This window comes from Neoarius graeffei, chromosome 20, assembly GCF_027579695.1.
Source record: "Neoarius graeffei isolate fNeoGra1 chromosome 20, fNeoGra1.pri, whole genome shotgun sequence".
NCBI classification, from domain to species: Eukaryota; Metazoa; Chordata; class Actinopteri; order Siluriformes; family Ariidae; genus Neoarius; species Neoarius graeffei.
The window spans coordinates 53263774-53290820 of NC_083588.1; the positions used below are offsets into that span (position 1 = coordinate 53263774).

Sequence of the window (27047 nt, forward strand, 5' to 3'; positions counted from 1 at the left end):
ACGTGTTGCTGAACCAACCGAGGACGAAATAAAAACTCTACTCGAAAACAAAACCCCAAACATTATCAAGTATTTAAAAGAAGCATAAATAGCACAGTGGGCGGCATGGTGGTGTAGTGGTTAGCGCTGTCGCCTCACAGCAAGAAGGTCCTGGGTTCGAGCCCCGTGGCCGGCGAGGGCCTTTCTGTGTGGAGTTTGCATGTTCTCCCCGTGTCCGCGTGGGTTTCCTCCGGGTGCTCCGGTTTCCCCCACAGTCCAAAGACATGCAGGTTAGGTTAACTGGTGACTCTAAATTGACCATAGGTGTGAATGTGAGTGTGAATGGTTGTCTGTGTCTATATGTCAGCCCTGTGAAGACCTGGCGACTTGTCCAGGGTGTACCCCGCCTTTCGCCCGTAGTCAGCTGGGATAGGCTCCAGCTTGCCTGCGACCCTGTAGAAAGATAAAGCGGCTAGAGATAATGAGATGCGATGAGATTTTTTTCCTGTTCCACGCTCCAGCCCAGTCGGTGGCAGTAATGCACCCTTAAGTTAGTTTGCCAGCCACCAAAAAAAAGCCCAGAAGAAGAAACCCCCCCAAAAAATAATAAAAAAAGCAACAAAATATTTTATTTAAGTATTGTACTTCTTCCCACTCCTTTTTCGAACAATGAGCGGTGTTTTGTAATGTCTTAGCTCTTTGTTGTTTTATTTTATTTTTTTTAATTTCTCGTTTTCTTTCTTTTGTATGTACAAATAGTTACATACATTTTCTTATACATGTTCGAAATAAAAAAAAAAAATTTCAAAATATGGAATAAAAGTATTTGATGGTAAGAATGTATCTTTTTTAATTTAATAATAATAATTATTATTATTATTATAGCATTTTTCACAAATTGCTCCTGTCATTTCGCCGGTTTGTTTACATTCTCAGTGGAAATGATTTTGTCGGACGTTTTGTATAAAGTTTTTATTCATCGAATTTGCCAAAAATAAAACTAAAAATGCTCTGTTTCTCAAAATCCAGTGAATGTGGACAGAATAAAACAGTTATTCCACTTAAATCTCGTCGTACATGGCTTTTTGGTATCGGCTCACGTACGACTCGATTTCATGGAATAATTGTGAAATATATGGAAGCCAGTGAGTATATTAGTGAAGTTATACTATACTATATGACCAAAAGTATGTCGACACCTGACCATCACTCTTAGATGATCTTGTTGGACGTCCCACTCCAAAACCATGGCCATTTATATGCAGTTGCCCCCCCACACACACACATCTCCCATCCACCCTTCGTGGATTCTGGGAAGGCTTTCTACGAGACTTTGGATTGCATTTGTGGGAATTTGTACTCATTCGGTCAAAAGCACATTTGTGAAGCCAGGCACCAATGTTGAACAAGAAGGTTTGGCTCAAAACTGAAGTTCGCTTTCATCCCAGAGGTGTTCAGTGGGGTTGAGGTCTGGGCTCTGTGCAGGCCACTGGACGTCCTCCACACCAAACTCAGCAAGCGGTGCTTTGATGAACCAATGTTCATGGAGGCACAAATTGAAGAGGAAGAGCATGCATTTTGAGAGATAGTGTTCTCCTAGCATCCAAATTCTTCCATCAGGCTGCCAGATAGCTAGTGAAGTGCGATTCATAACTCCAGAGAACATGTTCCTACTGCTCCAGACTCCAGTGTCTGCATGCTTTACCCCACACCAGCTGACGCTTGGCATTACATAGAGCGATCTTAGGCTTGTGTGCAGCTGCTCAGCCATGGAAATCCATTTCATAGCACAGTTCTTGTGCTCATGTTGCCTCCAGAGGCAGTTTGGATCTCTGCAGTGAATGATGCATCAGAGAATAGGCAATCTTTACACAGTACGTATTTCAGGACTCAGCAGCCCTCTCTGTAACTGGTCTAGTGCTTCATGGCTGAGCTGGTGATGGTCCTCCTAGATGCTTCCATTTTACAATAATAGCACTTAGAGTTGAAGATGGCAGAGATTTCATGAACTGACTTGTGGCAAATGTGGTATCCTGCGAGAGTGCCATGTTTAAAGTCTCTGAGCTCCACAGTATTCTTCACTACTTTCTACTGCTAATGTTTGTCTATGGAGATTGCATGGCTGTGTACACACCTGTGAGAAATGGCTGTGGCTAAAACACTGGAACTCTAATTCAGAGGGGTGTTGCATACTTTTGGCTGTTGGGTATATTAGTGAGGTTAGGAAAGTGAATTAGTGAATATGGTATATTTAAATAATATTGGCTGGCATTGAGTGGTATACCAGATGTATTCCATTCAGCTAGCATGATATTGAACGAGTCGAAGACGAGTAGCTGAATGGAATATATCTGATATGCCACAAAAAAGCCAGTCAATATTATTATTATTATTATTATTATTATTATTATTATTATACATACACATTCGATGGAACAATTATAGATTTTACAAAAAGTTAAGAACAGGGGGGTAACTTACCAATACTGAATGCTGATTCTGATCGAATGTAATTCAGTGTTCTGTCAATCCAATGTACATGTACAAAGTTCATCTCATCTCATTATCTCTAGCCGCTTTATCCTGTTCTACAGGGTCACAGGCAAGGGGGAGCCTATCCCAGCTGACTACGGGCGAAAGGCGGGGTACACCCTGGACAAGTCGCCAGGTCATCACAGGGCTGACACATAGACACAGACAACCATTCACACTCACATTCACACCTACGGTCAATTTAGAGTCACCAGTTAACCTAACCTGCATGTCTTTGGACTGTGGGGGAAACCGGAGCACCCGGAGGAAACCCACGCGGACACGGGGAGAACATGCAAACTCCTCACAGAAAGGCCCTCGCCGGCCACGGGGCTCGAACCCAGACCTTCTTGCTGTGAGGCGACAGCGCTAACCACTACGCCACCGTGCCGCCATGTACAAAGTTCTAACACTAAAAATGGGACAAGTCCAAAAAGCTTGAACAATAACCCAACTTATATACAAGCTACTGTATATACAGGATGACGGTTCAAGTTCAAAGTTACTTTTGGTTGTAGTTCATTGTTACATTACAGTTGTTCAAAACCAAAGGGCTTTGCTGAGTGAAGTCCACGAGTGAAGTCCTCTTGTAAAAGTCTTTGTCGATTTTCCTCACCTCCAAGTAGAACTTTGACCATATTTCCGCTATTGCTCTCTTTTCCAGTTTTTCGATGTCCGTTGGTATGTTTTTCTCTTGTAAATATGCATGAAGAATATCCAGGGAAGTTTTGATAGCCTTTTGAGTGTTCAGCATGTCTTTCTCTTTAAATCTTCCACTTTTAACAAAGCAAACCTGGCGGCCATGTTTGTTTACAAGCTGTCAGTCACTCGCTAGTGCGGAAGTTTTACATCTCCGACGTGTCTCTTTTACATTTTTTCCATATATTTAATGCGGAAGATTAAATGCGTGAAGAATATCCATGGAAGTTTTGGTAGCCTTTCAGGAGTTCAGCGTGTCTTTCTCTTTAAATCTTTGGCTTTTAATGAAGCAAACTTGGCAGCCATGTTTGTGAACAAACTGTCAGTCATTCACTCGCGTGGAAGTTTTACATCTCCGACGTGTCTCTTTTCCAGTTTATCGATGTCCGTTGGTATGTTTTTCTCTTGTAAATATGCGTGAAGAATATGTAATGAAGTTTTGGTAGCCTTTCGGGTGTTCAGCGCGTCTTTAGTTTCAGTTTTCAGTTTATTTATTTAATGCTTAAACCGAGCACTGAATTAACCCCGTCTTCTCTCTCTCCCGGCTGACAAAGAAATTATTGTGCGTATGCGCAACAGAAAAGTTTTGTCATTGGATGTTCACGTGTGACATTGTGTTGTCCTGACAACGTTCAGTATTCTAACAATATTGCACACTCATTCTCCATTGGGGAGAGCAGCGTAATACATGGAGGATAAGCGATATGATAATATTGCATGCCATCAGTAAACCCACTAGAAGGGAATAGAATACATGTTTTTAGTCCATGGAAAAAGTGGCCCATATGTATAATAATTAAATAATATTCACTGGCATTGGGTGGTATTTCAGATATATTCCATTCAGCTAGTATGACATTGAACAAGTCAAAGACGAATATTACTCCTTGCCTCCACTCCTTTTTATTTCCTTTTTTACAATATTCTGGGGCGGCACGGTGGTGTAGTGGTTAGCGCTGTCGCCTCACAGCAAGAAGGTCCTGGGTTCGAGCCCCGTGGCCGGCGAGGGCCTTTCTGTGCGGAGTTTGCATGTTCTCCCCGTGTCCGCGTGGGTTTCCTCCAGGTGCTCCGGTTTCCCCCACAGTCCAAAGACATGCAGGTTAGGTTAACTGGTGACTCTAAATTGACTGTAGGTGTGAATGTGAGTGTGAATGGTTGTCTGTGTCTATGTGTCAGCCCTGTGATGACCTGGCGACTTGTCCAGGGTGTACCCCGCCTTTCGCCCGTAGTCAGCTGGGATAGGCTCCAGCTTGCCTGCGACCCTGTAGAACAGGATAAAGCGGCTAGAGATAATGAGATGAGATGAGACGATATTCCGGCGTAATAAAGAGCAGAAAACTGTAATAAATGAAACAAAGTCAATATTTGATGTGATGATGAAAAAAGTAGTCTCGGGTACAGTGTATTCAGTTTTATTATAAGGAAATGAGCTGTAAGCAAACCCACCAGGCTTCATTATGTTGTTTTTGTCTGAAAAATGTACAAACATTTTTATGTAATGTTTAATTCTGTGCTGGTAAACTAACGTTTGGAAATCTCAAATATTTTTGTTCTGACTCGATAATGTAGAAATAGTAAAATAAAATCTATCACAAAGTTTAGAAAAAATAAACTACTAAAGAATAGTGTGTCTAAGACTTTTTCAGAGTTCAGTGTACACAATGTGATGGATGTCACAGAGAGGGAGAGGCAGAGCGTGAATCAGGGTTATGATATGGCGAAGCATAAATGAAAGTTCGACAGAGAGGCGGAGTGTGTGTGAGGATTTTAAGATGAAGTATGGATGGAGGTTACAGACACAGGTGGCGTGTGAATTGGAGTGTGTATGGGATTTACAGTCTTGTGGAACAAGCAGCACACTCCCTGGCATTGTGTTGGAGTGTGGAGCGTCTCTGGGGAATGAAACATGAGCTTCGTGAATGCTGAACAAGTCATACCTGTGCTGCGTGGTGCTGAATGAAGTGTTTTCCTCACAGCAGCTACAGAGAAAGAGAAATGTTTTTTAAAGGGTTTTTTTGTTTGTTTTTTGGGTCAGCACTACTGAAGACATTTTCCTGATTCAAAAAATGAGTGCAGAAAAAAGCACGCGTGTGTGTGTGTGTCCCACAGGTCAAGTAGATGTGCTGGGACTGGTCAGGACACACATCATCCGCTCCCTCTTCCCCCCCTCTCTTCATCCGCTCCCTCTTCACCCCCTCCCTTGCGCCCCCCCTCTTCACCCCCTCCCTTGCCCCCCCCTTCACCCCCTCCCTTGCCCCCCCTTCACCCCCTCCCTTGCCCCCCCTCTCTTCACCCCCTCCCTCTCTTCACCCCCTCCTCTCTCCCTCTCTCTTGCCCTCTCTCTCCCCCTCTCTCTCTCCCCCGCTCCCTCTCTCTCTCCCTCTTCCTTTCCCTCCCCTCCTCCCTCTCTCTCCCCCTCTTCCTTTCCCTCCCCTCCTCCCTCTCTCTCCCCCTCTCTCCCCTACTCCCTTTCTCTCCTGCTCTCTCTCTCCCCCCCCCTCCCTCCCCCATACATGTCAACCTATACGGAATGTCCGTATTTTATACGGATTTGATTCAATAAACGTAGTATACGGGCGTATAAATAAAGTTATACGGATTCTTTAAAAAAACTTCAATATATATTTAGAGCTATAATCAATTCCCACGATGACAAACGTATTGTACAGCACAGACAGCCAGTAAAGAGTCTTATGAGATCGCGCGTTATCTTGTGGTAGCGAGACTTCGTTCCACTTTTGATCATGCGCACACCGCATTGCGAGAATCCCGCCAACCGTGAAGTCATAGACATATAAACATAGACGCCGCCTTCTGCGTAGAATCGTACGTCATCCATATTGGATGTGGCAAAGTGGAGATTCTTCAGCCGTCTCTGGTATAGCGTCTAGACAGTAGCCGAGAATAAAGATGCCTCATTCATGTGCTGCGTTTAACTGTACCAACAGGTTTACCGTCCAAACGAGATCACATGGGATTACCTTTCACAGGTGAGACTGGAAAAATACTTTGTATTCATTCTGAAGGTTTATTGTTATTAATATTGAATAAAAAGTAACTGGGATATATCATTGTAACCAGTTCGAACGTGTGGGTGGAGCACAGAGGACGGCAGGACAGAGATCAGGTGTAACACAAGGCTTTATTGCCACACTTTTCAGTCTAACGATATTTCGGCACATACAGAGAGACACACACACTAGCGTCTCGTCCAGGGAAGCTCCCCTCTGCTCTCGCTCTCCCTCCTTAAATAGGGCGCGGTCACTGGGAAGACACACAAACACAGGTTAATTGCCGTCAGGTGTAGTGATTCTGCCACTTACCTTCCCTGACTCCGCCCTCCTGTCACAGACCGGCGCCTGACCACGCCCCCGCTGCCACAATCATTGTTAATTATCATTCAAATTTTAGGTAAATTATTTTAATTTGCATCTTATACGGATTTTATAAGGGAAATACGGATTTTGGAGGTTGGTTATACAGGTTTGATTGACCAAAGGTTGACATGTATGCTCCCCTACTCCCTTTCTCTCCCTCTCTCTCGCCCGCTCCCTCTCCCCCCTCTCTCTCCCCCCTCCCTCTCCCCCCTCCCTGTCTCTCTCCCTCTTCCTTCCCCCCTCTCTCTCCCCCTCCCTCTCTCTCCCCCCTCTCTCCCCTACTCCCTTTCTCTCCCTCTCTCCTGCTCTCTCTCTCTCTCTTTCCCCCCTTTCCCCTCCCCTCTAGCTCTCTCCCCGTGTCTGTCTCTCTCCCTCCCTCGCTCTCTCTTTTGCTCTGTCTCTCGCCCCCCATCTCTTTCCTTGCATCAAGGATGAGACAATAAAATCCATATTTTCTCTCTTGGATTTGATCCAGGAGGCCTGTGCTAAAGTCTGAAACACACCGAGTTAAATATATATGAAATCAGGTTCCTTCCAAAGTGTGGAGTAAAGGTGAAAGTAGAACACACAGCTTCTTCCTCACCTCAGTGATTGAGATTAGGAGAGAAATGTAGAGAGGGCGGAAAATGTACACAGATAAGTGTGTGTGTGTGTAAACTGCCTGATCTCCTAGTTCTCATGACAGCTTAAGTCTCAATGCCTTTGATTAAATTACGCCCCATCATATCAATCCCGGTATAAACTCCAGCTATACGCCAGCATATCCTAAACCCTATTACACTGCACTTCTCAATATCACCTCCATCTACAGCTGATTGCACATTTGCAGCATGAATGGCGTGTTTCCCCTTCAGTGAGGTTCATTAGGCAGGTGAAAACACGGCAATGACGCTTAAATGTGGATCAAACCATCTAGGCTGAGAGCATCTGAGTGAAATGGTCTTAAACTCCATTCACACTCCCACCGAAAACCGTTTATTTATCGCTGTTATGCTGTAATGGTGTCAGAAACAGAATGGTAACGTAGAAACAACCTAGTAACTTTAATCTTTTGCCATGGATCCATTGGGAATTGGAACCGTTGGATTAATGTGTTGTAATTGGTGATGATAATGTTGACAGTGATGTAAATGATGACGCAGTGATACTGCGACGGAATTACTGACACCGAAAAACATTTTCTCAAGTGGCCTCTCCATCTTCTGCTCCTGTCCACTTCATATGTCTCATGTGACACCTTCAGATCTGCATGCAAATTTATTCGTATAATAGAAATATATTTTTACCAAGCAAAATCGTTATACATCATCTTTGCTTGAACAAAACAAATGTTCAGAAACAGGAAAAGAACTCTCTCAACAAATATCTGATGCTGCTCGGCTGGTGCCATGTTGATAATTAACTAGCCAATGTCTCAAAACAATATGGACTTGTCATGATGTGAATTATATGCCATATCCGGTCTAGCGTGTTTTACATGTCTAGCTGAGGTTCACGCTCTGTAACATCCTGTTTAATACAGTCAGGTGGGAATATAACATGACATTACAGGCATTTAGCAGACACTCTAATCCAGAGCGGTGTACAACATACCCAGAGCAGCCTGGTGGGCAGTTGGGGGCTAAGTGCCTTGTGCCATTCCTGCTAGTCCAGGGAATCGAACCTGTGACCTTTTGTTCCCAAAGCTGCGTCTCCATCCATTAGGCCATGGCTTATGATTACAGTTATTGAAGACTAAGTGGGAATGAAAACTTATTCTCTATATACAGAGATGTTCAGAAGCACTGGCGACTGGTGGTTTTCTCCACCTACGTAGACGGTCTGCACCGGCTACTCAATCCCAGGGAAAAAAAAAACCCTTGCATTTCAATGTTCAAGCAATTTGTATCGTCTCTGCTGTCCGTAATTTGCTACAAATCCAATTATTTCACCACAAAATTGTCTTCGATTCAGGTCATGACCAGAAGCAACATCATATTTGTTGATCGATTCTCATGCTCTGATTGGCTGAGCCAGACCATGCGACCACACCGTAGCGTATGTAGTTATGTTACAGAGCCAGGCAGCGTACTACAGAGGGGAACTGAGAAAGCTAAGCACACACACATCTGGAGGGAAAGTTCATACAGATTTTGCAAGTATTTTACAGGGAAATGGTTAGTAAGTTATTAGTTGAGTGCACTAGAAGGCATGTAAATTTCAAAATTTTCTGGGGGGCATGCTCCCAAACCCCCCTAGCGTTAGCGTATTAGCATTTTCTGGAGAACCCTGTATTAAGTGTAAAGTGTTTGGGTTTTTTTTTCTTGATACATTAACAGGTTTCATATGTGGAAGGGGCTTTAGTCTACATTGAAGTGCACTCTAACTCAGTTCAATTGTGGATCCAAGCCCTGATTCAACCTGAAACTAAAACCAGCAATGGAAATTGAGGGGGGTTGGGGTCAAGTATGTACAGGAATTGTTTGTTTGTTTACATTTTCAATTGCTGTATTTTTGACCATTTGTGAGAATATTTTGAGGCTCATTTCTTCCCACACATCCCTCGGCGAATGTTTTTGACTAGTTTAAAGGAACAGTCCACCGTACTTCCATAATGAAATACGTTCTTCTCTGAATTGAGACGAGCTGATCTGTACCTCTCCGAGCTTTGCGCGACCTCCCAGTCAGTCAGACGCGCTGTCACTCCTGTTAGCAATGTAGCTAGGCTCAGCATGGCCAATGGTATTTTTTGGGGCTGTAGTTAGATGCGACCAAACTCTTCCGCGTTTTTCCTGTTTACATAGGTTTATATGACCAGTGATATGAAACAAGTTCAGTTACACAAATTGAAACGTGGCGATTTTCTATGCTATGGAAAGTCCGCACTATAATGACAGGCGTACAAACACCTTCTGCGCGCTTCGACAGCGCATTGATACCTTCACTCTTGCTTTCCCCCTCTCCCCCGCAGGCTACTTGTCTTGGTGGACATGTTGGTTGTATTGACAGAAGTTAGGGGGGGCGGGGGAGAGAAAAAAAAACAGGAGTGAAGGTATCAATGCGCTGTCGAAGCGCGCAGAAGGTGTTAGTATGCCTGTCATTATAGTGCGGACTTTCCATAGCACAGAAAATCGCTACGTTTCAATTTGTGTAACTGAACTTTGTTTCATGTCACTGGTCATATAAACCTATGTAAACAGGAAAAACGCGGAAGAGTTTGGTCGCATCTAACTACAGCCCCCAAAAATACCATTGGCCATACTGAGCCTAGCTACATTGCTAACAGGAGTGACAGCGCGTCTGACTGACTGGGAGGTTGCGCAAAGCTCGGAGAGGTACAGATCAGCTCGTCTCAATTCAGAGAAGAACATATTTCATTATGGAAGTACGGTGGACTGTTCCTTTAATGATGTATAGTGTAGAACCAATAACAAATAGGATCCATCCATCATCTGTAGCCGCTTATCCTGTTTTACAAGGTCGCAGGCAAGCTGGAGCCTATCCCAGCTGACTATGGGCGAGAGGCGGGGTACACCCTGGACAAGTCGCCAGGTCTACCAAATAGCAAATGACACAAATATTGATTTTATTGATTTGGACACTGTGCGTGTGTGTCACTGCTGTCCTATCCATGGTCTAAACATATGTGTGTTTCCCAGCTGCGTGCATAATTCATGCTTCAAACTATGATGTATTTATATCAGAAGACTTGCGTTATTTAGGTCAGAGAACCTGGCCCATTACAGGAGCAGGAGTGTTTGGTGTGGTTGGAGTATCGATGGAGGTCACAGAGAGCATGTCTAATTGAAGGTCATAGAGGGAAGTGCGGTGTGTGTATGAGGCCAAAGTACGGAGGGTTACAGGTTTATATGCATGTGCTGTTTTCATTGCAAATGTTGTGATTACAGGATGATTACACAGATAATCTGTTTAACCAAAGAGCTTTAAAACATGTAGCACAGCGCTGTTGAGTTCTTGCGTCTGATTAATGAGAAGGTGTTGAATAGTTTTCTGTAAGAGCAGCTCTGACACTTGTTCCGGCTGCGAGACAAATTAAAGGTTTATATTAATGAGCTTGTTCTAATACGCTATTGTTTCTGTGGTAACAGCGAACAGAGAGAGTGGTATGGTGGACACGCCACATAAGCAGATTGAAAAATGAAAAATGTGTCATTGCTAATATGGTGACGTTATTCCATGAGGAGATGTTCATTTTACAAGTTATTTTGTAACAGTTGCTAAAAACTCAAATCTAAAGATGGCGGACGTGGTGTTTTGCAATTTTTCTGTAACAGGCTGCTTTTCATTATTATTATTATTATTATTGTCCTAACATTTTTAGGATGCTATTTCTCCCTCAGTTTTCAACCAATCATCACCACATTTCACTTGAATACCCCTGGGCTGAGGGCGTTGTGGCTCAGGTGGCTAAGGCGCCATACCATAAATCCGGGGACCCGGGTTCGATTCCAACCCGAGGTCATTTCCCGATCCCTCCCTGTCTCTCTCTCCCACTCATTTCCTGTCCTGTCTCTGCACTGTCCTATCCAATAAAGGTGAAAAAAGCCCAAAAAAAATATTTAAAAAAAGAATACCCCTGGGCTGAATTGAGTTGCTATGACTTTTGGTGCTGATCTGGATCATTGATCTGGAATGATCCATGAAAAAACGTGATTTTTTTTCAATAACTTTGTCAATTTTCATGATTTTTTTTCAATCTTTTTTTTTTTTCAGAGCAGCAGGGCGCAACTTTTCCTCACCAAGCATCATTCTCTATCTCGTACAGTTCCGGATCTATAGGGTACAGTGACCAGACATCCCAGTTTGTAACAGCTAGCAGAAATTACTGACTTTAGTCACAGTCTCTATCAGAGATGCACCGATTGACCGGCTGCCGATCGGAATCGGCCGATTTTCACGTGATCGGCCATGACCGGCGACCGGCCGGTCAAAATTAAAATATGCCGATTTTCTGCCGATCAAAACTTGTGTATCACATAGAGATGAAAGTGGAAATACTCGTAATTCGCAACTAAAAAGACTGCAGCTACACGGGCAGCTTGAACATGCTTTCTAGTGCGATTGTGTTGCGCTTGCGCAGAACAGTGTCAGTCCGGCGCGCGCGCCGTTAACAAAAAAAAAAAATCACTATATTTGGATATCCAAATATAGTGAATTTTTTTTTTGTGCCAGATATTGGATGTGAAAAGAAGAAAACGTTTGTGGTTGTGTGAATTTCCCATTACAGGAATTAATACGTTAGCCTATTACCAAACATCTAGTTAGATTTGTACAAAGAGAGAGAGAAAAAATGTCTTTTTGTTTGTTCTACAACCTTGGTTGCACTTGATTCCATTGGAAATTAGTCTACAAATACACATTTGACAAAGATGATAGAATGGGTATGGTATAAGTATGACTGGAAATTATTTTTGTATTTTGATACTGAATGAAGAAATGGGTTGTTCTATAAGGCATAAGTTTTCAGATGTAAATAGGCTTATGAAAGTGTGTTCCATAGCAGTAGGCAAATAATATATGAGGGGGAAGTTGTTTTTGTGCCAGATATTAGATGGGAAAAGAAAAAATGTTTGTGTGAATTTCCTATTTCAGGAATTAATATGTTAATACCAAACATGAAGAAAGATTTTACAAAGAACAATGTCTTTTTGTTTGTTTTCAACCTTTGAGGTGTTGAAAATTTATTACTGAAAATCTGGCAGAATGTTCTATTAAAGAAAAGATAAAAAGAAAATAGTCTTTGTGTGTGCTGTGAAGTGGTTTGAAAAAATGAAATCGGAATCGGCCAAAATCGGTATCAGCAGGTCACACTCCATAGAAAATCGGAAATCGGAATCGGCCCAAAAAATTGCAAATCGGTGCATCTCTAGTCTCTATCTAGTTGTTGTCTATTATTATTATTATTATTATTATTATCGTAATGTTTTTTAGGACACTATTTCTCCCTCAGTTTTCAACCAATCATCACCAAATTTCACGAATTACATTGCTATGACTTTTGGTGGTGATCCAGATCACTGAACCAGATTGATCCATGAAAAACAGGCTTTTTTTTTTCAATCACTTATAACTCTGTCAATTTTCATGATTTTTTTCAATCAGGTTTTTTTAATTTTGTTCAGCAAAATAACCTTCACCTTGACCTTCAGTTGACAAAGGTCAGCGAGTGCAAATTACTGTGACTTTAGTCACAGTCTCTATTATTATTATTATTATTATTATTATTATTATTAACTTCAAGAGAAAGTAAGGGAAAGCATGTTTATAGGTACTGTAGTAATGTCAGCGATAACAGGAACTAACTTGTTTAGAGGGTCGTTCCACAATATTAACTACGTAACTATAAATGGATAAAAATTATGACGTGTTGCTCTATAATCAATTAAAAAGAAAAACCTTCAGGTTCTGCCGCTGTTGTGTGAAAAAAGTAATCAACGAAAAAGTGGTGTGACGCCTAACCTGCAGGTGATTATTTTCCTCTAACAGCATGCGCCAGGGTGTTTTATTCTTTACTTATATTCAGCAGCCATTTTGCGAAGATATCACCTGACAGGTCGTATTGCTATAACTGTGTAGAAGGAAAGGAAATAAACGAGGGTGGAGTTTCTGAACGTACCCAATGAAGTCACTCTGACACTTTTATTTAGTCTCAGAAGCCAGACAGAAAGCACATCTCATCTCATCTCATTATCTCTAGCCGCTTTATCCTGTTCTACAGGGTCGCAGGCAAGCTGGAGCCTATCCCAGCTGACTACGGGCGAAAGGCGGGGTACACCCCGGACAAGTCGCCAGGTCATCACAGGGCCAGAAAGCACATGCCCCCCTTAAATTTTCACATTGTGTGAGATTTCAAAAACCTGAATAAGTCCCACTGTGCAAAAACAACCCACTTGTTTGCAGAAAACATGATTTTCGTTTACACCGTGATGACTATACATTTACCAGATGCTTTTTTTATCCAAAGTGCTGTGATTTGAACACATAAGCTTCTTATCAGTAGCCCACTGAGTAGTCAGTGCCTTATCTGAATTGTATTAGATAACGTGTTTGTGTTCATTTGTATGTGCAAGCGCGGTAGAATGCCCGCTAAATGGCCGCCCAGAGCAGCACAAATGTTCACTAAATCAGCTGTAATTAGTGATCCTCTTAGTAAATACGGCCCTTAAGCTCTGAAGAGAACTGTAGTTTGCACACGCTTATCAATGTGCATATCTTATTCCTTCACTCTGCAGCTTTGCGGTTGACTTTCATCACACATCATGCCGAGGAGGAAGCTGCCGTTCTGCTTTCACCTTAACTCTGTTATTGGTTTATGAAGAAAGGTGTAATTTAATCAGAGGCATTCAGACTTCAACACTTGAGAGAACAAGCGAAGGAGTTTATACACACTCTTATCGGTGCATGCGTCTCTCTCATGCGCTTTCATTTCTTGGTTCACACTTAATTAAGAGATTTTCACTCTTCCTCCATACTTTGGAGAGAACCTGGTGTCATGTTTAATTTTCAGAATTTTACCACACTTCTTTTGTTTTCCCCGAAAGTTAGTCATTGAATATATTTTGGATGTCCACGTTAAACACATCAACAATAATTAAAGCTAGCCGGCCTTTCGATTTCATAAAATCAGTGAAATTTAGTTCCCTCTGAAATTTGGTTATTGTGATATATGTTTATTTCTGTAATATCTCACAAAATATCAGGCCATTCTGTGGCTGGGAAGTTATTTAATTTGAGGAGATTCCCGAGCAAATAATGTGCATGAAATCGCTCACTTCGTGCAGTCAAGCAGACAGAGGAAGTCCGTGCATGTGCGCATGCGCAGGTTTACCTTTGAGCGTGCACTGACAGTTCCATCATTCTGTCGCTAAACGAACAGCTGATCACACCGAGGTGCTCGCTGAGCGCCGATATTTATTAGTTTGGTCCTGCGTTTCCTTTCCTTCGTATATAACATAACGTCTTTTCTTCTCGCTTTCCGTTACTGTAGTCGGTCTTTCACGTTTCATTCACACACTCGCGTTCTCCATTTTTCTCTCCTGTTTCAAATTTATATCCCACAATGCCTTGCACGAACAGGGAAAGCCCACTACGTGATGCATGATGTAGTATCTTGTATTGGGTCATGGTGAAGCAGGAAAAAATAGCGGAGAATTTAGAGCCACGTGGCTCTAAATTGATTAATTCTTCTATTTTAAAATAAACCTAATAAAATTGGAAGTCTGTGATTCGAATTCAGTAGCTTTCGGTCCACTAAACAAAAATAACTGGGTGTCGGGGAAAATTCTTTTTATGACCTACACTCCTACACTTGAAAAATCTGAAAGGCAGTCTAGCTTTAAGTGGAAACTTACTGAGTGAGAAAAACATAAATATGAAAGAGGAGTGAAAGAGTGGGTGGGTAAAGTGCGAGAAAAATAAAAAGAGGAAAGGGAGTGGGCCTGTGTGTGTCTGTTAGGGGTGTCATGTAATGCCACTATGCATATCTGTATCTCTTTTGTGCGTCTAATATCCATATCTGTATCTGGATTTAAATCTGAAATGGATGTGATCTAAACTGGAAGGTGTTTTTTTGTTGTTGTTGGTTTTTTTGGGGTTTTTTTAAATGAAACCGACCAATATACCCCTGGAAACACTGAGGGGGAAAACCCAGAGGAGTAGAAGAAGAAATGCCAGCATCATCAGCATGGTGTGCATATTCTGGCTCTGACAGTTCCTCAAACTCAGCTACATCACTGCAGTTCATAATTTGTTCGTCTCAACTAGAGATGTGCCGGACTGTTTAAATTGTTTTTGTTTAATTTAACTTCTTAAAGGAACAGTCCACCGTACTTCCATAATGAAATATGCTCTTATCTGAATTGAGACGAGCTGCTCCGTACCTCTCCGAGCTTTGCGCGACCTCCCAGTCAGTCAGACGCAGTCAGATGCGCTGTCACTCCTGTTAGCAATGTAGCTAGGCTCAGCATGGCCAATGGTATTTTTTGGGGCTGTAGTTAGATGCGACCAAACTCTTCCGCGTTTTTCCTGTTTACATAGGTTTATATGACCAGTGATATGAAACAAGTTCAGTTACACAAATTGAAACGTAGTGATTTTCTATGCTATGGAAAGTCCGCACTATAATGACAGGCGTACTAACACCTTCTGCGCGCTTCGGCAGCGCATTGATACGGAGCTCAGATATCAATGCGCTGCCGAAGCGCGCAGAAGGTGTTAGTACGCCTGTCATTATAGTGCGGACTTTCCATAGCATAGATAGAAAATCGCTACGTTTCAATTTGTGTAACTGAACTTGTTTCATATCACTGGTCATATAAACCTATGTAAACAGGAAAAACGCGGAAGAGTTTGGTCGCATCTAACTACAGCCCCAAAAAATACCGTTGGCCATACTGAGCCTAGCTACATTGCTAACAGGAGTGACAGCGTGTCTGACTGCGTCTGACTGACTGGGAGGTCGCGCAAAGCTCGGAGAGGTACGGAGCAGCTCGTCTCAATTCAGATAAGAGCATATTTCATTATGGAAATACGGTGGACTTTTCCTTTAAACCCAACAGACCCGGTACTGGGTCTGATAGACCGGTATTATAATTGACTTCTGGTAAAAATAGGGTGACCAGATTTCCCTAGTCTGAAACCGGGACACTTTTGCGTGCGACCATGCTCGTGCATGCACACTTTTTTTTTTTTTTTATGTAAACGTGACACTCAGAGAGGTGCTCTTATCATTTTGTTGAAGCTCACATGAAATAAAACAAACAGGCATTTTGTTATCTAGTAGCATAGTGGTATACAGATCAGTTAAATTATGGTCAGACAACAGATTTTGTAATGGCTGAGAATAGGCCAGGCTATGTCCATAGGCCACATTTAAACTGATTTATTCCACCTGTTTGTGAGAACACCAAGAAGAATGCATATGCACATGTAGGCTATATCTCTAAAATTGTATGCACTATAGCATGAACTTAAACAGTAGATATGTGACCTCAACATAGCCTAGGTCAGAATCAACCTTACTAACCATTCCCCACAACTGAATGAATAAAGCAAGAAGATGTGGACAAAAGTGAACACTTTAATGGAAGGTGCAACAAGCTGTTCAACACAGCAATATGGCCAAACTGTCAGAATGGTATGTTAAACAGAAACAAAAAAGAGACAAGTGATTTGAGAATATACACTCAAACAAAACAGCAGTAAAGGAGGAGAGGGGCGACAGCCCGAGGAAAGCCCCCACAGGAGTGCACATCATTTGCAACATAGGCTACCCAACTCAGGACAAGAACAAAACACAGGAACAAAGCTAAGGCGACTGTCAATCCACCCACCCTAAACAAAATGCATTAGCCTACGTATATTTACAAGAAGAGTTTTAATGTGATCCTGTATATCGGCGTTACCACCGTGGGCTACGGAGAAGGAACACTTACAGTGTGTGCAGTCGGCTTCGTGCGCATTGTTCTGCACCTCTCGGAGGAAGGGGTAGGTGCCCTGTAAATCTTTGGAAAAGGTACATTTTCTTTTCGGCATAATTGCTGCGGCATTACTGCTGCTAGCTGCTAGACAAAGAACATTCGCGCCAGTTAATGTTTATTTTATTGTTGCATGGCAACACGTTCTGTTGTCTGGAATAATGTGGCTAAATAAACACCCGTGCCACAGGTCCAGGGGGCAGTAACCAGGGAAGTTTGCGATTCCTGTCAATTCATCAAAATAGTAAATGCAGACATTTCTCCGCTAATGATTCCCACGCTGCTCAGTCGCAAACGTCGCGAGTGGCGAAAACCGGGACATATCCGTGTCCCGACACACAACCCCAAATCGGGATTGTCCCGGTAAAACCGGGACGTCTGGTCACCCTAGGTAAAAAGTAAAAAAAAAAAAATTTCTGTTTTGCTAAGTTCACTGCTTACTAATATTTTGTAGTATGTATGTGCATACTTTATGGTATTTCTATGTGGTTTTTTTTTTTTTTTTGGTCCAACTGTAATCACGGTGTTGCTGAATGAAAAATGTAGCATCTCTGTCCATGGGCCCATTGTGATCATGGTGATATCCTTTGGTTTATCACAGTTTCCTCAGGTACACTAACAGTCCTAATGTTACTGACACTGGAAGAATATTCTCTGAGCTCTTACACATCCATACAGACCAAAATAATGCATATTCACCTGATGATAATCATGGCGCTATTTTTGATTAATTTTGGGTGTGTCTGTCTAGGCGAGCCACACCTCCCAGCACCCTAGGGCTTAAAAGGTTTTAAACCAACACGACCCTGAACAGGCAGTTACTAAGTATGAATGAATGAACGCTGTAAGTCCGGGGTATTTCTTTGTCCCACAAGCTTGATATCCGACTGTTCATTCTCACCCGCATGAAAGTAAAAACCTCCCGCTCATATGGCTTTTTGTTCCATCCCGATGCCCACTTCTAGTCTCAACAAGGTGCTCTGTGTACCTTTGTGACAAGTTTTTTTGGGAAAAAAAACCCCAAATTATCTGTTTTTGCGTCTGTTCATTCTGAATAATGTGTTCATATTTACACTACCGTTCAAAAGTTTGGGGTCACTTTGAAATGTCCTTATTTTTGAAAGAAAAGCACTGTTCTTTTCAGTGAAGATCACTTTAAACTAATCAGAAATCCACTCTATACATTGCTAATGTGGTAAATGACTATTCTAGCTGCAAATGTCTGGTTTTTGGTGCAATATCTCCATAGATGTATAGAGGCCCATTTCCAGCAACTATCACTCCAGTGTTCTAATGGTACAATGTGTTTGCTCATTGCCTCAGAAGGCTAATGGATGATTAGAAAACCCTTGTACAATCATGTTAGCACAGCTGAAAACAGTTGAGCTCTTTAGAGAAGCTATAAAACTGACCTTCCTTTGAGCAGATTGAGTTTCTGGAGCATCACATTTGTGGGGTCGATTAAATGCTCAAAATGGCCAGAAAAATGTCTTCACTATATTTTCTATTCATTTTACAACTTACAGTGGTGCTTGAAAGTTTGTGAACCCTTTAGAATTTTCTATATTTCTGAATAAATATGACCTAAAACATCATCAGATTTTGCCACAAGTCCTAAAAGTAGATAAAGAGAACTCAGTTAAACAAATGAGACAAAAAATATTATACTTGGTCATTTATTTATTGAGGAAAATGATCCAATATTACATATCTGTGAGTGGCAAAAGTATGTGAACCTTTGCTTTCAGTATCTGGTGTGACCCCCTTGTGCAGCAATAACTGCAACTAAACGTTTCCGGTAACTGTTGATCAGTCCTGCACACCGGCTTGGAGGAATTTTAGCCCATTCCTCCGTACAGAACAGCTTCAACTCTGGGATGTTGGTGGGTTTCCTCACATGAACTGCTCGCTTCAGGTCCTTCCACAGCATTTCGATTGGATTAAGGTCAGGACTTTGACTTGGGCATTCCAAAACATTCACTTTATTCTTCTTTAACCATTCTTTGGTAGAACAAGTTGTGTGCTTAGGGTCGTTGTCTTGCTGCATGACACACCTTCTCTTGAGATTCAGTTCATGGACAGATGTCCTGACATTTTCCTTTAGAATTTGCTGGTATAATTCAGAATTCATTGTTCCATCAATGATGGCAAGCCGTCCTGGCCCAGATGCAGCAAAACAGACCTGAACCTTGATACTACCACCACTGTGTTTCACAGATAGGATAAGGTTCTTATGCTGGAATGCAGTGTTTTCCTTTCTCCAAACATAACGCTTCTCATTTCAACCAAAAAGTTCTATTTTGGTCTCATCCGTCCACAAAACATTTTTCCAATAGCCATCTGGCTTGTCCACGTGATCTTTAGCAAACTGCAGATGAGCAGCAATGCTCTTTTTGGAGAGCAGTGGCTTTCTCCTTGCAACCCTGCCATTGCACACCATCATTGTTCAGTGTTCTCCTGATGGTGGACTCATGAACATTAACATTAGCCAATGTGAGAGAGGCCTTCAGTTGCTTAGAAGTTACCCTGGGGTCCTTTGTGACCTCGCCGACTATGACACACTTTGCTCTTGGAGTGATCTTTGTTGGTCGACCTCTCCTGGGGAGGGTAACAGTGGTTTTGAATTTCTTCCATTTGTACACAATCTGTATGACTGTGGATTGGTGGAGTCCAAACTCTTTAGAAATGGTTTTGTAACCTTTTCCAGCCTGATGAGCATCAACAACACTTTTTCTGAGGTCCTCAGAAATCTCCTTTGTTCATGCCATGATACACTTCCACAAACATGTGTTGTGAAGATCAGACTTTGATAGATCCCTGTTCTTTAAATAAAACAGGGTGCCCACTCACACCTGATTGTCATCCCATTGATTGAAAACACCTGACTCTAATTTCACCTTCAAATTAACTGCTAATCCTAGAGGTTCACATACTTTTGCCACTCACAGATATGTAATATTGGATCATTTTCCTCAATAAATAAATGACCAAGTATAATATTTTTTGTCTCATTTGTTTAACTGGGTTCTCTTTATCTACTTTTAGGACTTGTGTGAAAATCTGATGATGTTTTAGGTCATATTTATTCAGAAATATAGAAAATTCTCAAAGGTCCACAAACTTTCAAGCACCACTGTATGGTGGTAAATAAAAGTGTGGCTTTTCATGGAAAACACAAAATTGTCTGGGTGACCCCAAACTTTTGAACGGTAGTGTATATATATCACTGAGAGGAAACGCCGCGTAGCACAGGTACAACTGTTTAGCATTCAGAAGCTAAAGTTTTTGATTTACAGAAGCACTTGCTTTGCATTCCAACATGGTGGCTGTGTTTGTTCTAGTCATGATAACATCATCTGTGTTTATGGCTGTGTGTGAGGGTATTGAAGACAATGTCTCAATGATGGAAGTCCAGCCTGCGTCTTTTCCCTTCGTCGGCTGTGTGCGTCACACCTACATGCATAATTCATCTGTTTTAAACTATATGATTTATTTATAGCCGAAGACTTGCCTTATTTAGGTCAGAGCTTGGCTCGTGCCCATAAAAACTCCCCACACACACACACACACACACACAGAAGCAGCAGGAATATAGGCTCACGTTGCGCCGGGTGTGTATTAGAAAGGTAAAGAAGTGTGCCCTCTCTTCTTCATCCCTGTAATCCTTTGTCGTTTCATCTCTTTGCTTTCCTCTTGTCTCTCATCCTCTCCTTTGAGTTTTCCATTATCTCTACTCCCTCCAGTATTCTCTCCTCTTATCTCCTTTGCTATTCTGTTCGTGTTTCTTCCTCCCTTCTCTCCTCTTTTCTTTTCTTCTGCTTTTCTCACTGATTTTCTTCACTTCTTAACCTCACCACATTTCTGTCCTCTCCACTTTTCTCCTCACATTTCTTTCTACTCATTTCTCTTCACTACTTTACCTCTCGTCTCTCCTGTATCCTGTTTGTCCCCATTTCCTCTCCTCTTTTCTCCCGGTTTAACCCATCAGAACTTACATACGTGACTAAAGTTAGTTGTGTCCTAGTCCCACATTTAAAATGCTTTCTAGAGACACAGAGAAAAGGGACCTAATGTCCTGCCTGAGGACGATGAGAGAGAGAGAGCGAGCATTCAGGTACCTCCAGTAATTAATCCAAACCCAAATGCGACATTCAAGGACAGGTTTACTAAGTCACTCACACATAGACGAACACCGACACAATACCTTGTGACATTCAATACTTTGCATGCTCATAAACCCACCAAGCCCATTTTATGGCACCCACACACACTGCCCCTGACTGTTTTGTCCTTGTACACCTCCTAGCATCCCTTCATCTCCTCAGTGTTCCACTGAAACAACTGCAGCAATTCTAACACTCAGAAGAGTGTTGCAGTCTAAACACACCATTCTTGTTTTGCAGTGACCCCTGCAGGCAAAAGGCAGATACTGCACCTTGGGAACAATGCAATATGAAATCCAGAAGGGCACTCCGTAGAGTTCATGCCTCCGCCAAGCCACATATTAGCAAATCCAGATGTTTACTACACTGTTAGAAATAGGGGTACAGTAGGAGTCCATTTCTTTCCCCCAAGGTACAGTCTACACTAACGTACCCCCTACGGCTCATTATTAGACCTCAAAGTAACTACATATGTGTACTTTTTTTTAAGGCCAAAAAGGTACGTACATGGGTACAAATGAGTACCTTAGAGGGTACTGCACCAATGACAAGCCGTTGATTGTACCCCTAAAGGTACAGTAATGTACATTATTTCCTGAGAGTGTACGGTATGTTGACCTACAACCCCGATTCCAAAAAAGTTGGGACAAAGTACAAATTGTAAATAAAAACGGAATGCAATAATTTACAAATCTCAAAAACTGATATTGTATTCACAATAGAACATAGACAACATATCAAATGTCGAAAGTGAGACATTTTGAAATTTCATGCCAAATATTGGCTCATTTGAAATTTCATAACAGCAACACATCTCAAAAAAGTTGGGACAGGGGCAATAAGAGGCTGGAAAAGTTAAAGGTACAAAAAAGGAACAGCTGGAGGACCAAATTGCAACTCATTAGGTCAATTGGCAATAGGTCATTAACATGACTGGGTATAAAAAGTGCATCTTGGAGTGGCAGCGGCTCTCAGAAGTAAAGATGGGAAGAGGATCACCAATCCCCCTAATTCTGCACCGACAAATAGTGGAGCAATATCAGAAAGGAGTTCGACAGTGTAAAATTGCAAAGAGTTTGAACATATCATCATCTACAGTGCATAATATCATCAAAAGATTCAGAGAATCTGGAAGAATCTCTGTGCGTAAGGGTCAAGGCCGGAAAACCATACTGGGTGCCCGTGATCTTCGGGCCCTTAGACGGCACTGCATCACATACAGGCATGCTTCTGTATTGGAAATCACAAAATGGGCTCAGGAATATTTCCAGAGAACATTATCTGTGAACACAATTCACCGTGCCGTCCGCCGTTGCCAGCTAAAACTCTATAGTTCAAAGAAGAAGCCGTATCTAAACATGATCCAGAAGCGCAGACGTCTTCTCTGGGCCAAGGCTCATTTAAAATGGACTGTGGCAAAGTGGAAAACTGTTCTGTGGTCAGACGAATCAAAATTTGAAGTTCTTTATGGAAATCAGGGACACCGTGTCATTCGGACTAAAGAGGAGAAGGACAACCCGAGTTGTTATCAGCGCTCAGTTCAGAAGCCTGCATCTCTGATGGTATGGGGTTGCATTAGTACGTGTGGCATGGGCAGCTTACACATCTGGAAAGACACCATCAATGCTGAAAGGTATATCCAGGTTCTAGAGCAACATATGCTCCCATCCAGACGACGTCTCTTTCAGGGAAGACCTTGCATTTTCCAACATGACAATGCCAAACCACATACTGCATCAATTACAGCATCATGGCTGCGTAGAAGAAGGGTCCGGGTACTGAACTGGCCAGCCTGCAGTCCAGATCTTTCACCCATAGAAAACATTTGGCGCATCATAAAACGGAAGATACGACAAAAAAGACCTAAGACAGTTGAGCAACTAGAATCCTACATTAGACAAGAATGGGTTAACATTCCTATCCCTAAACTTGAGCAACTTGTCTCCTCAGTCCCCAGACGTTTACAGACTGTTGTAAAGAGAAAAGGGGATGTCTCACAGTGGTAAACATTGCCTTGTCCCAACTTTTTTGAGATGTGTTGTTGTCATGAAATTTAAAATCACCTAATTTTTCTTTTTAAATGATACATTTTCTCAGTTTAAACATTTGATATGTCATCTATGTTCTATTCTGAATAAAATATGGAATTTTGAAACTTCCACATCATTGCATTCCGTTTTTATTTACAATTTGTACTTTGTCCCAATTTTTTTGGAATCGGGGTTGTACATATGTTCCTTGGCCCATAGCCCACTTTTCTTCAAAACTTCATCAAAATCTGTTCACTACTTTTTGAGTTACGTTGGGAACAGACAAACAAACAAACGGAAGCAAAAACATAACCTCCTCCGACAAACATGGTGGAGGTAATAACAGACCAACATGCTATAACTGGGATTATTCTATCCGCATTCACTGCGTATGAGCAATCACGCGCTATGATTGGCTACTCCTACTAGGATATCAGCTCCTATACCGTGAGTAGAGAAAAACAAAATGGCAGAACTTATCAAGTCAGATATATCACTTTATCAAGAAGAAAAGAAAACACAACTTTATTCATCACACACTTGTGAAATTTCCTCTCTGCATTTAACCCATCTGAAGCAGTGAACACACACGTGAGCAATGAGCGCACACGCATACCCAGAGCAGTGGGCAGCCATGCTAACAGCACCCGGGGAGCAGTTGGGAGTTAGGTGCCTCACTCAAGGGCACCTCAGCCCAAGGCCGTCCCATATTAACCTAACCGCATGTCTTCAAACTGTGGGGGAAACCGGAGCACCTGGAGGAAACCCACGCAGACACGGGGAGAACATGCAAACTCCATACAGAAAGGCCCTCGCCGGCCACTGGGTTCGAACCCAGAACCTTCTTGCTGTGAGGCTCCCATGCTCACCACTTACACCACCATGCCGCCCAAATCAAGTATTTAAAAGAAACAGAAATAGCTAAAAACAATATAATCTCGTGTGTCCCCCACCAAAAAAAAAAAAAAATCTCCTGTTCCACACTCCAGCCCAGTCGGTTGCGCCAAACCGCCAAAAACCCTAAAGAAGAAGAAGAAAATGGTGGACTGTGTTAGTTGAACCAACTGAGGACGAAATAAAAACTCTACTCAAAAATAAAACCCAAAAAAATACCAAAAAAAGCAACAAAATATGGATTAAAACTATTTGATGGTAAGAAACATTTTTTCCCCCAAGAATTATTATTATCGCATTTTTCACAAATTACTACTGCCATTTCGCCAGTTTGTTTACATTCTAAGCGAAAATTATTTTGTCGGATGTTTTGTGTAAAGTTTTTATTTACTGAATTTGCAAAAAAAAAAAAAGCTCTGTTTCTCAAAATCCAGTAAATGTGGACAGAATAAAACAGTTATTCCACTCAATCTCGTCGTACATGGCTTGTAGCCAACACGGCACTATTCGCCTCGTCAGCTATCGGCTCATGTACGACTTGATTTCGTGGAATAACCTGTTAATTGTTAAGTGATTGTAGAATCTGTACGATCTAGCACCAAGACCTAATAAAGTGTACCTACTTCATGGATGTGATGGAGGTGTCCATGCAGGTGATCTTACCATAAGATGTTGGAGCACAAAGCAACAGGATACATGAAGAGTCTAACATACTATTGTTATCTATTAGACTTAATTAAAAAGTGCTGTTCGGTCATTCAGGGGCCACATCACCCCACAGTGTCATTACTACAATGGTATTAAAATGCAGAAAATATCCTGACCTATCATACTCACCCACGAGACACTTGTAAATGTTAATGAAAAATGTTGTCCCTCTGTGTCTCAGGGCCAAGCGGACTTGTTGAAGCACGCCAAATCCGAGGCGATGGACACCCTGAGGCAGATCCACTACGCTGCTCACTCTTGCGGCTTGGCCAAGAACGGAGCCTCCACTTCACCGGCCTCGCCTTTGCTGCCCCCTTACCCGCGGCCCCTCGGAGCCTTGCACACCATCCCTGAGACAGACTACCCCACCACAGACACAAATACCCTACACTGATCTATACACACAGAGCGAGAGGGAGGGAATGAGACAGGACATGTGATCTTGGAAAGGTAGGAACAAAGCAGTGTCTTCAAAGACACGGAGATAGATGGAATAAAAGGCTGTCGATGCAGGAGAAGGCGGCAGATCTGTACAGATTGGTCCACTGTCTCTTCAGTTAGTTGCTAGACGAGTGGAAAAGTCGACTAGCTCTGAGGCATCTGTAATGAGAAGATAGAAATGGCTGCTTTATGTTCCTGTATGGACTCTGGTGAAATCTCTAACATGAGCCTCTTACACTGTAACCTAATGCTTAAACCTAGACAAAAATGAAACCTGGTCTTTCATCCTAGTTGTCATCTTTGAAAGTTGTAAAGACCAGGAATGTCCCATAAATCATATAATAGTAATAATATCCAAACGAAGCTCAAGTAATAAGTATAATAATAAAGAATTACATAAATCAAGGGCAGGCTATAATAAAGGCACACACATGCACGTCCATATTTTATTTGATATTATTTTATGTTTATATTTCTGTCCTTTGGACTTTTATCCAGGGGTTTTATCCAGTGTGTGAAGGTGTGTTATCTGTCAGAGCTAATACTCACTATCGTGTTCAAACTGGAACTTGGACTTCTTCCTCCGTTGAAACAAAACTGAACTCAAAGGAAAAAAAAAAAAGATATACAGCACAGAGACTCAGACAAGCAAGTAACGTAAATTGTGAATTATTTCAGTCAATAATTTTAGAACTAATCGAAGGACACTTTACAGTCTAGCTCTGAGCAATTCACACTGTTTGTGAACAAAGTGACTATTGTAATAACTACTGTAACTATTGTGGGTAGGTGTATTAATATTGCAGTTATTTTATAATTACAGTATGTCCTGCTGTACCCATAGTCAAGATGTCACTGGAATGGAAAAGGTCAAAGGTTAAAAGCCAAAAAGGGTGAATGGAAGGGGAGGGGGGATTTTTAGAGAAAGAGTAACAGGTGTTGTGGCGTCTCCAGAATAACGCCTCATTTGATTTCTTTCATTTATTAAGCCCATGATATATTATAAAAGTGAAATGGCACTAGAACTAATGGTTTCTTGTCTTTTATTTGCGCCTGTAAATTCACATCTTACACATTTAAGAATTACAGATTAGAGTATAAATTTGTGTATTTATTTAATTGTATTTCTTTTTTTTTCTTTTTTTTTTTTACATCGAGGGTGGTGTGAAACGACCTGACATGGTTACTGGTACCACTCCAAAGTTGATTATTTTCCTTTAACAGCATGCCCTGAAGATTTTTTTTTCCTCTTATACCACAGCAATTTGTCACCTTTTAAAAATTTCCGTTCATTAAATAATGACGTTTTGGTTTTTATCTGTTTATAGTTTAATGATGTGAAAAATGTCCTCTTATTCCCATTGTCCAATTATGTTATATTAGAGTAGTATATTATTATATTATACACCGATCAGCCATAACATTATGACCACTGATAGGTGAACTGAATAACATTTGATTATTCTATCCACATTCACTGGATATGAGCAATCGCATGCTCTGATTGGCTACACTACTACAAGGATATCAGCTCATATACCATGAGTAGAGAAAAACAAACAAAATGGCAGAGCACATCAAGTCAGATATATCACTTTATCAAGTATTTAAAGAAACAGAAATAGCTAAAAGAATATAGTCCCCCTCCAATATCTCCTGTTCCACACTCCAGCCCAGTCGGTGGCAGTAATGCACCTTTAAATTGGTTTGCCAACCGCCAAAAAAAAAAAACCTAAAGAAGAAAATGGC

At 41.7% G+C, this 27047-nt stretch overlaps 1 protein-coding gene across 2 annotated transcripts in view; it reads left to right on the plus strand.

Annotated features, from left to right (window-relative positions):
- The window catches only part of plcl5 (phospholipase C like 5), a 229225-nt gene extending 202610 nt beyond the window's left edge, over positions 1–26615 (plus strand). For both annotated transcript variants that reach the window (XM_060901979.1, XM_060901980.1), the window contains exon 6: positions 25039–26615. In XM_060901979.1, the coding sequence (XP_060757962.1) occupies positions 25039–25251 (213 nt within the window). In that variant the 3' untranslated portion in view covers positions 25252–26615. The remainder of the gene's footprint in view (positions 1–25038) is intronic.
- Positions 26616–27047: the final 432 nt, after the last annotated feature.